This window comes from Talpa occidentalis, unplaced genomic scaffold, assembly GCF_014898055.3.
Source record: "Talpa occidentalis isolate TD23 unplaced genomic scaffold, MPIMG_talOcc4v2.1 talOcc4.5, whole genome shotgun sequence".
Taxonomy (NCBI): domain Eukaryota; kingdom Metazoa; phylum Chordata; class Mammalia; order Eulipotyphla; family Talpidae; genus Talpa; species Talpa occidentalis.
The window spans coordinates 124,043,115-124,060,470 of record NW_023604861.1 but is presented as its reverse complement, the minus strand read 5'-3'; the positions used below and the strand labels follow the sequence as shown (position 1 = coordinate 124,060,470).

Genomic DNA, 17,356 nt, shown 5'->3' with positions numbered 1-17,356 from the left:
TGCTATCAGAGAGTGTTTTTAGTGGGCGTAAGAATTATCTGAACTTGTTAAAACTTTTTAAGTTTTTTTTTTTTTTAAAGATTTATTTATTTATACAAGCACTGGGGTACGGACCAGAGGCAAGGGAGGGTGAGAGAATCCACTAGAGATAGAACGGGGAGCAGAACAGGCAGAAGGACTGAAATACACTGCTGAGGGGAGCAGCAGGTGAGACAGAAGAGGCCTGCACCATGGGAGAATCTCCCTGGCCTGCTGAGAATCGAACTGACGCCACGGAGGCTGCTGACAGCTTCATAGCACTGTGTTCAACCCGCTGCGCCACTGGGGAGGCCCTTGTTAAAAATTCTTTACCCCATAATTTGTAATAACTTCTAATAGCTAAGCCATACATACTCTCTGTTTACCTGTGACAGTTCTGCTTATCTCTTATCTTGGTGTAATAAATAGTGGCTCCTTTCATTCTCAGAAGTATTCCAGTTTATCTTGCAAATTATGTGGTCATTTTACATTTGGAATGCTACAGGATTTTACAAACTACAAATTTTTCAAACCTTCAGCCCTACATGTCCCTCCCTCCCCCCACCATGTTTCTTAACCAAACGTAGTAGAAATTGAAGTGCTACTATCCTACATGGCCATTTAAGACTGTTAAGCCTCGTGGTTTGGGTGAACTTTGAGGACCTCAACAAAAGCAGATCATGTCTTTAAAAAGTATGTCTGACTGGTTCAGACAGAGTATTTCCTGTAACTGGTATATCATTGAAACTTTGCAATAACTGATTAGAGGAGATTGGAGAATGTTTAGTATCAAGCACCTGAATTATTGTTAGCATTCTGATTGACTTATTTTACTTTGAAGTTTCATTTTATTTGAAAATGAAAACATTAGGTTAAATCAGCTCTAGTCGACTATTCATTTATCCGGTGATTGTGTATAAGGCATTTTCTTTTGTGTAAGAAACTATGCAGTTATGTGCTAGTTTTAAAATAGTAATAGATGAATTCAGAGGGGCTTGGTGTTAAGATATTTTTATGAGCAAATAAAATCCATAGGGCGTTCTGAAAGGATAAGCTGGTTAGGACTGTTAACATAGGTTGAAAACAAACTTTCTATATTGTAGCCTTTGGGAACCTCTGCTGTTTGTGTTCTGAGCATGACTTCTGTGACAACAACAAGCACTAAGATAGAGCATTTGTCACCTTCTGAATAGACCCTTCTGAATAAGTATTTAAAAATATTCAAGAGGAAGGGGAGTCAGAAGATTTGAGACTCGAAAGAGCTCTTACATTTTCCCCCTCTTCTCTAGATGAAACATCTGGAGTTTGGAGAAGTTGAAAGGCCTGTGCAGAATTAGTGTCAATCACTCTGTCTTTCAATAATCTGGGGTGGAGACTGGGTTTTGCCTATTGATGGACCCCAGGAGGGTTTTGACTCAAGCAGTCATCATACGATCTTTTTTATTGCCTTAAAAATTTATCAAAAAGTTGACACTAAAAGACTTGTTTGCTAAGTATGACTTTGGTATCTATTGTGCACTGTTGTGGGAATACATTTCTTGATTTCATAAAATGAAGGTTTGGAAACATCTATACATTGCTATGTATCTCTATTTAATGTCTACAGCTATTTGTTTAATATAAAAACTCAGTTCATAGAAGACTAGAATTTTAGAGAAGCTGTTCAGAATAGAAGTCCTGATATCTGAAGACTGTACTTGTCTGATTGCCATAAGATACAGTACAACACACTCAGTCCATCTACCCTGTATTTGCTAGAATTCAGATGGCTCTAATTGCTTTGTTCTTTTTAATAATGTTTACTGACAGTTGTGTCTTTAGTTCTGGAATATGCCTGTCTTGATAGTCCTTTTATTTTCTTTCAGAAAGTACTTCAAACTAGGAATATAAACCTAATAAAGAAGACTGTGTTAAGGATGCCCCTGCATGCTGTAATTCCGTTGTTGCAAGAGGTAACTGAGTTATCCTTTCCTTTCAAGGTCCTGATGTTGTGAATCAAAAAGAAAAATCCAGTATGTAACGAAGCAGGGCATTTAGAGAGTGGGTGATAGGTAACTAGGAGGAATTCCTAAATACCTAGAAAGAAAAGTGAAATTGATGAATTGGGGAGTTAGTAAAGGAAGTGTCATTAGCATTTTTACTTTCATTCTACCAAAGGCAAGTTGTTTCTTCTATTTGTCTGAAAAGCATTTGGAACTTTAAAAAATGAACAATAGAATGGTGTATATGTAGAATGGTATCTACATTGGAATGATTATTAGAGAAATGGTAACATAGAGCCCCCAGATTTTCATTCTGTTTTTTTTTTTCTCTCACCATGTCCTGTGAGAGATCTTATCGTAACATGAAGCTGCTTTTCTATGTGTATATTGGTTTTTCTGAATTGCAGAAGGGCTATTAATCTGTGTATCTGGCAATACGGATTTTAAAGCATTAAGATTACCCAGCCTTGTTATGTATAGGAGTAACTCCCTTTCTTTTAGATAGGTGCTCATTCTGCCTTCATTTCAGTAATTCCAGTGAAGGATTTTTTTTTTAAGATTTATTTATTTATTTATACAAGCACTGGGTACAGTCAGAGGCATGGGAGGGTGAGAGAATTCACCAGAGCCAGAGCAGAATAGACCAGGCAGAGTGACGAAGTACACTGCTGAGGGGAGCAGCGGGTGGCAGGAGAGGTCTGCGTGCCAAGTGGGACCCTCGCCCGGCAGCCAGGGATCGAGCCGGCGCTGCAGAGGCTGCGGGCAGCTTCGCAACTCAGCGCTCAACCGCTGCGCCACCAGGGAGGCCCCGTGAAGGATGTTAAGAGAGATATAGGTAGCAGCTAAACAAGAGGACAGAGAACAGGAAACCTGTGCACAATCCATGCCAGGCTGTGAGTGGAACCAAGGGAAACTGAGTGGAAACCCTGGACTTGGAGGTGTATACTTTACCAAGGCATGTCATATTGAGTACAAATAATTTATAATCATAGGAAACTTACTGTCTCTTAGAAGTATAGACAATGTGATTGAAGCTTGCCATAAAAGAATGTTGATTAAATCAGGCCTAAAGATAGAGTGGATTCTTTGTAATTAGGAGCTATGTTGGGTCACATTTGTTTGACATGCAGACATTTTATGAGAGTAGTTTTGATGTTGGGTGGTTTACTGTTGCTGGTAAAGGAAACTGTATTTAAAAAAAAAAAAACCAGTATCATACATATATTAGAAAAGCCTGTTTTCGAAATGTTAGGTACTCTAAAAACAAAAGTTGCCCAATTTGGATTTTTGTTCTATGTTTTTTTTTTTTTTTTTTTTTTTTGAGGTAAATTCACACACCATAAAATTTACCCTTTGGATGTATACAATGCAGAGTGGGGTTGATTTTTTTTTTTTTAAAAATATAGCCACCAGTTGCACTGCTGTCATAACAAAAAGAAATCGCCAACTCATTAACCACTCCCCATTTTCTGGCAACCACTGATTTGCTTTCTGTCTCTATGGTTTTGCCTATTCTGGACATTTATTCATTTAAAAAATAAAAGCCTAGATTTTTTTTTCCCCAGATACGTTGCTCTTATTGTGAAAATGCATCCCTAGAATAATGTTATAATGGAGTTAGAAAACTTGGGAATAATTTAGGTATGATGATACCCTAATTATATTTTTCCCGTTGTTTATATGGGTGTATGTATTGTGAGAATTGTGGAGATTGGCTACCTCTGAAATGCTAATACTTTTTTCTCCCCTTCAGCTTACAAAGAGATTGCAAGGACATCCCAATAGGTAAGGCATTCAGGTGACTTAAACAGCCTGGTTTTTATAATTATCGTATATGTGATTGTTGAAAACAGCAATGTTTGACAGCCTGAAATTACTGAGTCACTCAAAATTCTAACAGTCTTTAAGTGTTAAATATTATTCTTCTCTCTTATTTTGAGTGATTCTTATTTATAAGACTTTAATGGCTTTTTCTTTCCTTTAGAAAGCTCCCATGTAGGTTTTTCAGCTTCATATACAGGTCTTTTAATAAATTAGTCTCAATGATTCAGTACTAGTCATGACATATAAGATTGCCCAACTTGTGGTAGCTAATATGAAAATATTTTTTAAGACTAAATTCTGTGGATCTTTTTTGTTAATAACTTGATGAATAAATGTTTAAATAGGAAGTTGATAACCTCAAAGGTCCTTTGCTTATAGTTTAGTAATATCAGTGACTACACTATAGTTTTTCTTTTTTAAGTCATTTTATTTATTTTTAAAAATGATTTATTTTATTTATGCATACAAGAACTGGGGTATAGGCCAGAGGTGCAGGGGGTGAGAGGATTCACCATAGACAAAGTGGGGAGCAGAATAGGTGGATCTACTGAAATAACACTGCTGAGGGGAGCAGCGGGTGAGACAGGAGAGGTCTGCTGTGCCATGTGGGTTAGCTCCCCGGCCGGAGATCGAACTCATGCTGCATTGGATGGCAATAGCTTGATTGCACTGAGGCTTTAACCCCTGCACCACAGAGAGGGCCCATTTTTTAAAAGTCATTTTATTCCTGATAGGCTCCATTAGCCTTTGGAATTGACAGAATAAATCAAGAGTTCATGAATCAGACCCGTCTTACACATTTTTGGTCTGCGTTTGTCTTTTAATATTGGTGTGGATATCTTTAGCTGTTTGATGGTGAATAGATGATTGGCTCAAGTATCATTAGCACAAAATATGTCATTTGAGCCCAGTTTAATGTCCTCATGTCGCTTAATTAGGAAATAAATTATCGATTTTTTTTCTTGAATTTTTTTAGAAGAGATTGTTGTCCTGTTTTGCAGTGCATCCTCCTATTCCCCCAACTTCCTCAGAGGATCATTTATTACACAGATCTAGATAGACTCAAGTGAAAGTAAGAAAGGACTGTCAGATTTCATAATACTATTTATAGACCGTCGTTTTGCCTGTCTTTTCTAATTTATAACCAGTAGTACTTACTTTACATTCATGAACATTAATTTATATGGATTTTTTCCCTTGTTTTTTTCTAGTGCTGTTTTAATGGTTCAGTGGCTAAAATGTGTATTAACGGTCCATGCATCCTACTTATCCACGGTAAGTCTTTTCAGCTATAGTTACTGAATAGTTTGTTTGGTTTTGCTAAGGATTGCAAACTGCTGGCTTCATGAAATCATTCTCCATCTGTCCTTCAACCATCAGCTCCATTTTTAGAGATTTTGTTTTCCCCTAGGTGCACTGTCATCATGTCACCATTTTTGCATTTAATAATTGGTTTTCTTCCTCCTGGATTTTAGAAGTAATTTATACTCTATGGAGAACTTTGAAAGACGAGCTAGAGGAAGGAGAGAAGTTACATATCGAAACATTAACCTTCAGATGTTTTTCTGTTTACATAACCTGTTTAGTAAATTTATCTTTATATTTTATGTATTCCCTCCTAAGTTTTAAAGACTTAGGTTTTTAAAGTTTATATGTATGCTAAGATAGTTGCCATTTGTCCCAGGAGGATAAAAAATAACATGATAAAAATAAGATAAACATTTAATACCTGATGTTTTGCTGGGCCTGCTGTCAGTTTTTGGTTATCTGTGCAAATTGGAGAGGGGAGCATAAAATCTGAACGCAACACCCGAAAAATAAAAAGTTTCATATGTCACAGTATGAATTGACTTCTTTACCGCATCATTAAATCAGTTATATTTTAAGCTCGGAATAAAATCCAGCAAAAAGTTTACTCTTTTCTTCGATTACCTTATATCTTAAATTAGATTTTTTTAAAAACCTATCAGTGGATAAGTTGAAAATTCTTAATTGCTCTTTAAACTATGGTTTCCCTTTCTTAAGCAGTTTTACCAACTCCCTGTGTCATTGTCCATCTCAGGCTCCTTTCGCCTTTAGTAGTTTGAAATAGGCAAAACTACTGGATAACCTATTTTGAGGTGAGCAGGTTTTCCTTCGTGCAGATCGCTGCCAAACTGTTAGAATGAGGGAGGAGACAAGAAACAGTAAGAATGGGTATTGGGTTTCCCAGTTTGCAGGGACCCTGGGAAATGAGTTGGGGGCCATGGTGAGTGGCGTGGCTGAGTGGCATGCTGATAGGCATGGGAAATTCACCTTAAGCGTCAGGTATTGGGATGCCGGCTAATAAACAGGGTAGCATTTATTTTTGTGGCTTCAGTTACTTGCTTAGAAGCAAAAAGTGCCATAGGATACTTTGTAGTAAAATCCTTTCTGGAATTAACTACTACTTTGGTAACCTAGGTCATGGTAAAACAAATGACGATAACTAAGTACAGTATAGGGAGGACTTCACAGTCTGCAGTCATTCTTTCTCCTTAGAAAACTGCTTTTCCTTTCACCTTGCCTTCATTTCTTTCTTCCTTACCAGATTATCTTTAAGTAGCTTCTCTAAGCCAAGGACTATACTAGGCACGTGAGAGTTAGTAATTCACAGGACACTGTGATTCCTGTCTTCCTGGAGCTCATAGTCTGAATGGGGACAAATAAAATGGAGATGATGGTAATTGAAATATTATCACATTAAATGTTCCTTTCTTTCTTTCCACTTTTTATGTCTGTTTAAAGTTTAACATTTGAGTGAAACATGTATTTCCACTAAAGTGTCAGAAAGGAGGGCAAGGAAAGACTAATTTAAGTGTGGAGAGTTGGGTCCCATATTCTGTAGTTCTAGAGGAACAAATAAAAGAAATTCTTGTTTTAATTTCTGAGGCACAGTTCAGAGGATTCTTTATTAGTAAGTTTGAAATAAGGTCAGCTTTGTGTAGTCGCTTTGTCCTGCTGGTCTCTAGAAGCTGTGAAAAGTTTTCCCCATTTGCTGGAGCCTTATCAGAGAATAAGCTCATAGGAAAGCCCTCTTTAGCCCAGATACAAGTGGTAAGGATGTTTTAAATTACTACTTTGTATTGACCTTTTCTGAAATAATTTGGTCCTGTCTTACAATTTGTCCTGCCTTGCAGTTTCTTCTTGTGACCTTTCATTATTTTTCAAAATGTATTATTTGTACTGAAGTCCTCTGAAAAGTTGAGGTGTTCTTAGGCTATGTCACAAGCAGCCGCTGGATCCTGTACTTTCTAGTAGATGAATACTCAGATAGATCTGAATGTGACTTGCATGTTTGTTTATTCATATTATGTTTTAATGGTATAAATGATTATTTTCTTTAGTTGCCTGACCTGGTACCTCAGTTGGGTACACTATACCAGTTAATGGAAAGCAGAGTAAAGACTTTTCAGAAACTTTCCCACCTTCATGGCAAACTTATTCTTCTAATCACACAAGTGAGTAAATGAAATTATTTTGTGCTAAAATTTTTTAATGTGATAGGATTGAAAAGAGGAATAAGAATCATTTATATGAACATTAAAGGCTCTCTATTTCAGTAAGAAATTAGTAAATCAGGATGTACTCTTTAACTTGGAAATGTGTTATATGTTTGACATTGTGCCTATTTCAACACATTATATTGTAATAATTGTTAATGCAGCTAGGATGTTGTGATACTGTAAACTCCAAGTTACAGGATATTTATATAGTTATATTTTGACACTGAAAGAAATTCTGATCACCTTGGAAGTTTTTTCAGCTGTGCAGAATAATTCTTGTATTAGGCTAAATTATTTTTTTGACCCATATTTGGTCCACATTGTGTTAAGGTAATCTATTATAGTGGTGAATTTACTGATTGGGGGAGTTAAGATGTGGTGGTGGTTGTGATACTTGACCTATGGTTAACCTCTGTCTCATAATAGCACTTTATTTTCTTTCAGGTTACAGCATCAGAAAAAACAAAGGGAATGACTTGTCCTGAACAAAAGGCTAAATTGGTATATGAAGAAGGTAATGTGGGATGTAGGGTGGAATCTAGAATTGGAACATTTAGTTAATAACTATCACCATATGTAAATATTGCTTTTCTTGTGATGAGAACTTCTGAGATCTGTGCTCTTAGTTTATTTTTTTTTAAAGATTTATTTATGCAAGCACTGGGTACAGTCAGAAGTGCGGGAGGGTAAGAGAATTCACCAGAGCCAGAGCGGGGGGCAAAACAGGCAGAAGGACCAAGGTATACTGCTGAGGGGAGCAGCGGGCGACAGGAGAGGTCTGCGCACCATGTGGGACCCTCACCCGGTGGCCGGGGATTGAACCGGTGCTACAGAGGCTCCAGGCAGCTTCGCAGCCCAGTGCTCAACCGCTGCTCCACCGGGGAGGCTCTGTGCTCTTAGTTTAGATATACAATATAGTATTGTTATTTGTGGTTACCAGGTGTGCATGTCATTATTGGAGTTTGCACCTTTTACCTTCAGCCACTTCCCCACTCTCCATTTCTGGCAACCACCAGTCTATTTTCTCTATCTGTGAATTTAACATTTTAAAATTCCATATGTAAATAATACACAGTATTTGTCTTTTTCTGTCTGACTACTTCACTTTGGCACAATGCCCTCAAGGTTTATCCATGTTGCAAATGGTGGAATTTCGCTTTTTCATAAATGATTAAATAGTATTCCATTGTGCATATGTGTGTGCACACACCATTTTTTCTTCTTTCACCTATTGATGAGCATGGGGGTACAGATAACTCCTCAAGATTCCGATTTTCTTCATTATCTGCCCCAAAGTATACTTGGTGGATCATACAGTAATTTAATTTCTTTAGGAACTGCCTTACTATTTTCCATAGTGGCTGAGCCATTTTATATGTCCATTAGCCCTGCACAAGGATTTCCTCCCCTCTCTGCCCCGCCCCCCTTTTCCTTTTATATCCCTGGCTTAGTTTTTCATGATGGGATTTTAGTACTTTGTCCTGCTTAGTAAGATCTTGATAAAATAATATAAATGTGGTTTTATGCAGCTAGGGATATTAGTGTTACTTTTTAACTTCTTAGGTGAATGATAGCTAAATATAATATTTCTCAGAGTATATTTAGTTTTCAGGACTGTGCCATCTGTTTTTTTACCTCTTCCAGAATCTTCTGAGGAAGAATCTGATGATGAAATAGCAGATAAGGATTCTGATGTGAGTAATTAGTTTTTTGGTACATAAATTTGCCTTTATATATTGATACTTTGTAAGAACAAGACCTTCATGAATGGCTTTCTTCCTTAATATTTCTATCAGGATAATTGGGATGAAGATGAGGAGGAGAAAGAAAGTGAAAAAGATGATGATGATGATGAGAGTGAAGAGGGAGATGAGGATGCTGAAGAAAATGGTGAGGACAGAGATGTGACGAGTGAGAAAGAATTAAATGGAGATTCTGATTTAGATCCTGAAAATGAAAGTGAAGAAGAATGAAGATGGAAAAATAAACCAACTGAACTATATAAACTCTGACTTACTCAATGCTGCCGAGTTCTTCTGGGGAGGGTTTTCTCTGTGACAGGATGCCAATGACTGTTGCACATTTCCAAATTCCTAGTGGTGGTGCCCGTGCCGCCTTGTGTCCTGAGCACCCCAGACTTAACTGTGTAAATAAGAGCGTTTCATTTGAATGTTAATAAAATTTACACAGCAAATAGACACATTTTCTGCAATGTACTGACATGTGTCCAATATATGGTATATTTTTATAATATAATAGTACGATACCAAGAATTGACATAAGTGAGCAAACATTTCCCATATAGGGGTGGAAGAACTGGACTTTGGGAAGGAGTCAGCTTTTATCTCAGGTTGGTATCTTTCATCAAATCCAGATACAAAGCAGCACTAGTGAAAATAATTTTTTTAATTTGTTACATTTTCATAAAATATGAAGGGATAATTTAAAATGAGTAAAAATGACTGTGATTTAAAAAAATAAAATCACCAGTTTCCCTAGCTTATCTGTCAACTGTGATAATCTGATTTGAGTCAGATTGAATATTTGAAATGCTTCCCCAAAACAGCCACTTATTTTTTAAGCTATCACATGGAATATTTTTTAAAAACACACAAACACAATTATGATAATTAAAAAACTAAAGAATTAGTCATATTAAGGACTTTTCTTGACTGGAAGTTGCCTGTAAAGAATCATTAGTGTATAGACTTACAAGTGCTCATTACCTGCAACTTTTTAAAAAATTCAGTTATAGCTGCTTTTGAAGGGGTTTTCATTTTTATTTCACTTACTAATGGATCAAAGAACAATTTTTTATTTTTTTCTCTTTGGTTTTAGATATGATAACCTTGTTGGAATTTTTTTCCAAAGAAAATATTTTTATAATTAAGTAATTTAATGTTTTTCCTTCCTTTTCATTACCCACTCTTGGCAGTGTTAGGGTATCTGTTTACCTTTAAAATAATAAATCTGACTCAAGGTTTTTTATGTATGTATAAATAAGTATTTTGGTGTGCAACAAAAGCCTTTTCAAATTATTAGCAATTTTTTTTTTTTTTTTAAAGAATGAGCCAGTATTTGTTTAGTGCTCTCTAGGGAACAAGCAGATGAAAGTTCAACTCTAAGGAAGGGCTGGGGAGATGGGTTCCTTTTTCCTACCTGTGAATATGTAAACCACAAAACCATTATCTGAGGGATTTTTAATAACATCAGTGGCAGAGCAGATTTCTGTGCTCAAGAAATAGAACTGGAGCCATATTAGCATTTTGGGAAAGCAAGTTTGAGCCAGCTGCTGATGTAATGTACAGTTATATTTGTCTATAAATGGAGCTGTTTATGGCAATTTAATACCATCTTCTTTGTAAAGTGAATAAATACTCATCTTTACGCAGTGCTTGTCTTGTGGTGTGTTAGAGGAACACAGCTACATGGTAGGCCTTATGGTGTGAGGTTTTCAAAAGGCTCTCTTTTCTACTGGTGTTCATAATGGACGCTTTCAAGGCCTGTTAGGTAACTCAGAATTTGTAATGAAGTGAAAGAATCAATAACTTTGTCTTAATATAGTGGTGGTTTCTTGACGCAGTTCCCCTTGGTTAGGTGGCGCGTCCATGAACCAGAGCTACAGTGCCCTGACGCGTGTGCTGTTGTGTTAGGCCCTGTTCTGTGGTTTGAGCCCTGTCCCTGCACCCGACCCTGCCTGCGGAAGTGAAGGGTACAACGGTGTCGTGGTGACTGTATTTGGGTTTGGACAATTAGGCTTGCTACAAAGAGAATTTTCTAGTTTCAGTTATTTGACTTTGTTGGTCCACTCCTAATCCAAACAAACTTTGGTCTGTGGTGGTGTCTGTGGTTGTGATTGATTTTTCTTTTCAACTTCTTAGAAAAATTAACCATCCATGATCGATTCACAGATTCATGTTACATTTAGTTGTATTAATACAGATTGTTCACCCTTACATGTGTTTTTGATTTGATTTGTAAATGAGTCATTATGATTAGATTCTGGATTTAAGTTTTGTTGAGAATAGTAAATAGATGTTGGCATTTGAGATAAATTTGTAAAAACTGTTTTTAGATGTTTATAGATGGGTATACTGAACATATTAATATGTGGTGACATACATGTTGGCTCTAGGTTTGGGCTGTGAAGGCTTAGTGCAGAGGGGTGTTTGATGGTCAGAAATGGGATCTTGGTAGTGAGAACATGGACACGTTGACATAATATAAAAGCTATTTAAGTAATACCTATGGAAGTTAATTCGCATTATATTCATTTAACAAATATTTATTGGTTGCCTGTCATGTAACAAGGATTACTTACTTGCTTGGCACACACATTACTGAATGAAGGCAAAGAAGTCTTTCTGCACCTGAACTTACTTTTCATTACCCAGTATTTCTTGGAGGACTTTCCAAGTTAGTAATTCAGAACTACCTCAGGCGTGAATGTTTAGTAAGAGGGGAAGAAAATAATATGTAAGAGAAAGTAAATTCTATATTGTGTTAGAAGATCATAACTTATGTGGGTATAGAGTGAGGAGATTGAGATTGGGGTCAAGAGATACAGTTGCACAATTAACCGTATGGTCAGTGTTGGGCTTACTGAGAGGTTAAGATTGGAACCGAGGTTAGTAGGAGATGAAGGAGTTAGCTAAGTGGTATCTGGTGAAGTGTATTCTAGGCAGAGGAAACAGGAGTAAAGGTTTAGACATCAAGAAGAGGTTCATGTTCCTGGAACAGTGAGAAAGGAGAGAGTAAGCTAGAGATGCTGGTGGCTTAGACCAGGTGGTGGTAATGGAGTTGTTTGGTTTCTGGGATTGCTTGGGAGTTAGAGATAATGGGGTTTCCTATGAGGTGTGAGTCCAAGTGTGACTCCCAAGTGGTTTTTGCTCGCATACCTAGGCAAAGCCATGGGTGGGGCAGTTGTGGGACGAGATCAGGAATTGCGTTTTGGACATGTTGAGCTATGGAGACCTATTAGGATGCAAGTTGACTTGGAAGCGCTCTGGAAAGAAGTCGAGAGCTGGTGTTGAATGCAGGTTATGGCTGAGCTTCCCGAGACAGTGAATGTACAGAGGAAGACCTCCCAGACCCGGTGCCTCCTGTATTAACAGAAGAACCCCAAGGGATCCCAACCATGAGGTAGGAAGGACTGAAGTTTATTTACTCGTCCTCTCTCTTAAAATACAAATTCATGATACCCGTCAGCAGTGATTTCTTTCACTTGTACTGGTGAATCCTCATTTAGAGGGCAGCTTGCCCCAGATTAAGTACCAGCACAATATGGTTATGGTTATATCTAAGAAACAAATTTGTGATCATATATATATATATATATATGCACATACACACACGTATACACACATATATATATATATATGTGTATACATATACACACACACAAACACGTAAGGTTGCAGTATAGATGTTTTTCTGTGGGTAAGATGTGAAAGCTACTGCTATGTCTATGTGAAGATTCCTCTCAGTATATCTTTGAGATGAGGCTCTAACTTGTGGTTCTTTCCACACACTGGTGCTCTCCACGCTGTCATATACTGTTTGCTGTGGACTGAGTTTGTGTCCCCCTTGAGTTCATGTGTTGAAGCCCCAAGTGGAATCCTCATGGGATTAATGCCCTTTTAAGAAGCAGGGCCAGAATTAGCTTACTCTGCTTTCTGCCTTATGCAGATACAGAGAAGATAGCCATCTGCACACAAGAAGCAAGTACCAGATCTGCTGGCACCTTGAACTTTGAGATCTGAGAGAAGTGGTCCAGGCCATCCAGTCTATAGTAAATTATCAAAGCACCTTGACACAATAGGACATAAACTTGTGCTCGCCTTGTCAAGTACAAGGGCTGTTAGAGCTACCCATTCTATTCCATTGGCCTCTCGTGCCAGTAAATTATTTTCCAGTTACAGCTTTATAATTCATTTTAATTGTTAGTGTCTTTGTACCTTTGAAATACTTTAAGTATTTCTTGTCTTTTCGTTATTTGATATTAAAGATTCTTTGGTTGTAAGGAACAAAAGCTTATAGGTACCATAAGCAAAACAAATATATCATAATTTCAAAAACTCACACGAGTCAGGCAGAGACAGGGACACCAGAAGCACAGGTGCTGAGGCCCTGGTGCCGTCGGCCCTCTGCTGCCCTCTGCTGGCCTCTGCTCGCCTGTCCTCCCTGACGTCTCTCCCCACAGCCCCTGAGTGATGTTGTAGCCCTACCTGTCACCACTGCTGCTCAGGAGAGCTGGGTATTCTCTGCCTCTCAACACCCTCTCTTCCACCTACCTCCATCTGCTCCACGCCCGAGGAAGCCGAGTTTTACACACTGCGTTGGCTCAGCTCTCCTGCCTGCTTGCTGTTGGTATAAGGCAATGGGTGTTCTTGTAAAAAAAAAAAAGGATGAAAAGGGCCTCCCCTGGTGGTGCAGCGGTTGAGCGCTGGGTTGCGAGGCTGCCCGCAGCCTCTGCAGCGCCATTTCGATCCCCGGCTGCTGGCGAGGGTCCCACACAAAAAAGGGAAAACATTACATATAGGACTAAACTAACTGCACAGAATCGCTGGTCCCCTTCCCCACTAGCAATCATCATGCAGAGATAGCCATTGTAATTTCATCTCTTTTTTTTTTTCCCCATGGTAATTTTAGAGTTTGGATTCCTCCAAATCTTTGTATTTGCATGCATAGACATGTGCTTTTGGGAAACAAGGGCTTGCTTTTCCACCACATAAACGGTATCATACTACATGTGACATTCTGCACCTGAACTTACTTTTCATTACCCAGTATTTCTTGGAGGACTTTCCAAGTTAGTAATTCAGAACTACCTCATTTTAAAAAACCGCATCAGGATTGGCTGGAGTTGACATAGATCACTGGGCAAGGAATGAGTTTTCTAACAGTTCCTGGTGGTGGTGCTGACGTTTTTTTTTTTTTTTAAAAAAAGATTTATTTATTTATGCATACAAGAACTGGGGTGTAGGCCAGGGGTGCGGGGTGGTGAGAGGATTCACCAGAGACAGAGCGGGGAGCAGAACAGGTAGACTGACTGAAATACGCTGCTGAGGGGAGCAGCGGGTGAGTCAGGAGAGGTCTGCTGTGCCATGTGGGTAGCTCCCTGGCCAGGGATGGAACTCGTGCTGCAGTGGCTGTGGACGGCTTCATAGTGTTGTGTCTTAACCCCTTGCGCCACCAGGGAGGCCCGTAGTTCTGACATTTTGAGTTCACTTTTGAGACCTACTGCTGTGGGTGATGCTGTTGAACCATTTATTCCCTGACTGATAGACAACGAGGGCTTCTGATTTCTCAGAAAAATAAAAATTGTCTTGGCGATGTCTGCTGCTTGTGCACACGGTGGGGCCTTTCTAGGATGGTGTAGCGGGCGAGTTCTTGGTGATAGCTCATGTGCACTTTAAATTTTAGTAGATGCTGTCAGATTCCCTCAGTGTGGCTGTAGCAAGGTATGGACGAACTTTCAAATTAAAAATAAACCCACTGGGAATTTTAATTAAGCTTGTGATAAACCAGTCGATGAGGAGAATTGATCTCATCATAGAATATGATGGAATTAAAACATACTTTTCTCGTTTAATAGGATTATCATGCAATGATTTTTTTTTTAATTGGAAAATGGTGGCTCTTGATCTGCCTCAGGCTGGAGTCATTGTTTTGGGAGGAGGACTTGCTCTTCTAGGAGTGTGTGTTATTCAACATCTCTTTTAGGCAAAGTCGATAAGATTCTTAATATCTGCTGGGCTGTTTGCTCATGATTGCAAAGTTTTGTGTGTGCATGTAGGACTCCGGTAGGACGGGGGAGGAGTGAGCGTCTGCATTGTTGGGAATCTTTTTAATGAAGGGCGTTATTTTCCTACTCTTCTTTCTGTACATTGGTTGCATTTGACCGTGCTGGCATGTCCCTGGCATTGGGGCCACAGCACTTAGAGTTGCCTGGGGAGATCAGTAGAACACAAAGTAGAATGAAGTCTCTGTTACTGACTTACCAGTGAAGTGCGTGGAAGCCGTGAGACAGGAGAGCTCCGTCCGTTCCTAGCCCGGGAGCAGAATGATTTGAGGACTCGAGTACACTGCTTATTGCTCTCACTCGAGTGACCCAGGCCTCGAGGAAAAGACCTAGGAAGCAAGAATGATGCAAGTAAGAGGCAGATAGATGCTTAATAGGCGCATTCTAGAAACTTGCAACTATACCTGAACACCTTAGAACTGAGGTGCTTGATGCAGTGAAGTGTGAGAAACTACCTAGTTTGAAGAAACCCCATAATGAGTTTCAGGAAAGGAGACCCTGTGGCAGCATTTCCTCGGGTGTCCCTAAAGTACTTTCTCCCTCACTAGACACTCAGTGCCTGGGATTTGGAATGTACGTATGTGCTGCTTATTATTGTCACCTGAGTTTGCTAAGTTTTGTGGGGGAAAACCCTTAGAGCCAGGACGCTGGCCCTGGCATCCTCCCCAGCCTCTGCTGGGTTGTCCTGGTTCCTTTCTTGGGAATGGCAATGCAAAAAATCAGCCACTAGGTGGCAGCCTTGCTTCGTGTAAACTTCCTATTGCAGCTCTAGCATCCTGAGGAAAAAGCTGCTTCTCCTGACCTCTTCTGGGGTCGACTGCCTCGGCATGTGGGGGTGTGTTCTTGTACCCTTCCTGAACTTGACCCAGAAACCCCAAGGTACTGCAAGCTCTCTTTTCTGAACATCTTGAGCCCAGCAATATGCCTCACTAGAAGGGCCCAGAAGTGAATGCTGACCAAGAGGAGACTGACTCTCCAGGTCAGGACTGACCCCTCCAGAGAAGCTGGACGGGCAGGAGGGGTCTACTGACACCCCTGGTGCAGCCACACTCCCCACTGGACTGGAAACATCAGTTAGACAAAAGACCCAGCGGATGGGAGAAGCAGCAGCAGCTGCTGGTCTGTAACAGTCCTCGAGCAGAGGAAGCTTGAATTGATGTTTCCCTTTCTGCATTTCTTTCAAAAGTGAAGCCGTGATAATAAAGCCAAAATCAGCAATAAAGCACACATGTCATACCAACTGCATTAATTTTCCCTATAGACTTTGTCTGCAAAAGCCATGATTTTACATTTTGTCAATGAGCTTATGGGGAAGTGGAATTGTTTTCACTTTTCTGAACTTACAAAAATTTTAAATATATGAAGAAGTTTTAAAAATAGTATAATTATCTGTATGCACAGCACTCAGGCTAAACCGTATTAATATTTTTGCAGTGTTTTGCTTCATCTCATTTTTGTGTGTATTTTTTCTTGCTGGTCTTTTAGAAAATAAATTGGAAATAGCACTTGATTCTTAACTTCTTCAGTGTGAAGTTCTTAAAAGTTATGGCCTACATAACCACAATACCAGCATGGTACCCAAAAAGTCAAACAGTAATTCCCTAATGTTATTAATATCTAGTTCATAGTCAATTTTCCCCAAGTGTCTCCAAATATCTTTTACAATTGGCTTTTTACAAAGTAGGATCTAGTTAAGATTCACTCATTGGGTTTGGTTGCTAGTCTTTTTTTTATTTTTATTTATGCATACAAGATCTGGGGTACAGGTCAGAGGTGCGGGGGGTGAGAGGATTCAACAGACAGGCAGATGGACAGAAATACACTGCTGAGGGGAGCAGCGGCGAGTCAGGAGAGGTCTGCTGCGCCTTGTGTGTAGCTCCCTGGCTGGGCATCGAACTCATGCTGCAGTGGCTGCAGACAGCTTCAGAGGTTGCGTCTTAACCCCTTGCGCCACCAGGGAGGCCCGGTTGCTAGTCTTTTTAATGGCAGTGGTATGAAATAGTCCAGATCTTAAGATTTGAATAGATTTAGGTTTAATAGTTTTAGCGTCTTGTCAAAGGTGAGGTACCAGGAGGCCAAGTAAAGACATATTGTTCTACTATTCATGGTGCTGTTAAAACAGCTTTAATCAAGTACAATTTGCAGTCAATAAAAATATACATTTAAAGTGTACAGGTCAGTAGGTTTCAACAAATATTTATATC

General features: G+C 39.1%; 1 protein-coding gene across 1 annotated transcript in view; it reads left to right on the top strand.

Moving 5' to 3' along the window:
* WDR43 (WD repeat domain 43) overlaps positions 1 to 11,126 on the top strand; it is a 42,452-nt gene extending 31,326 nt beyond the window's left edge. Inside the window, exons 12-18 of the mRNA XM_037528285.2 lie at positions 1,884 to 1,970; positions 3,754 to 3,785; positions 5,036 to 5,099; positions 7,190 to 7,303; positions 7,793 to 7,862; positions 8,993 to 9,042; positions 9,145 to 11,126. Of these exons, the coding sequence (XP_037384182.1) occupies positions 1,884 to 1,970; positions 3,754 to 3,785; positions 5,036 to 5,099; positions 7,190 to 7,303; positions 7,793 to 7,862; positions 8,993 to 9,042; positions 9,145 to 9,321 (594 nt within the window). The 3' untranslated portion in view covers positions 9,322 to 11,126. The remainder of the gene's footprint in view (positions 1 to 1,883; positions 1,971 to 3,753; positions 3,786 to 5,035; positions 5,100 to 7,189; positions 7,304 to 7,792; positions 7,863 to 8,992; positions 9,043 to 9,144) is intronic.
* The last annotated feature ends 6,230 nt before the right edge of the window (positions 11,127 to 17,356 follow it).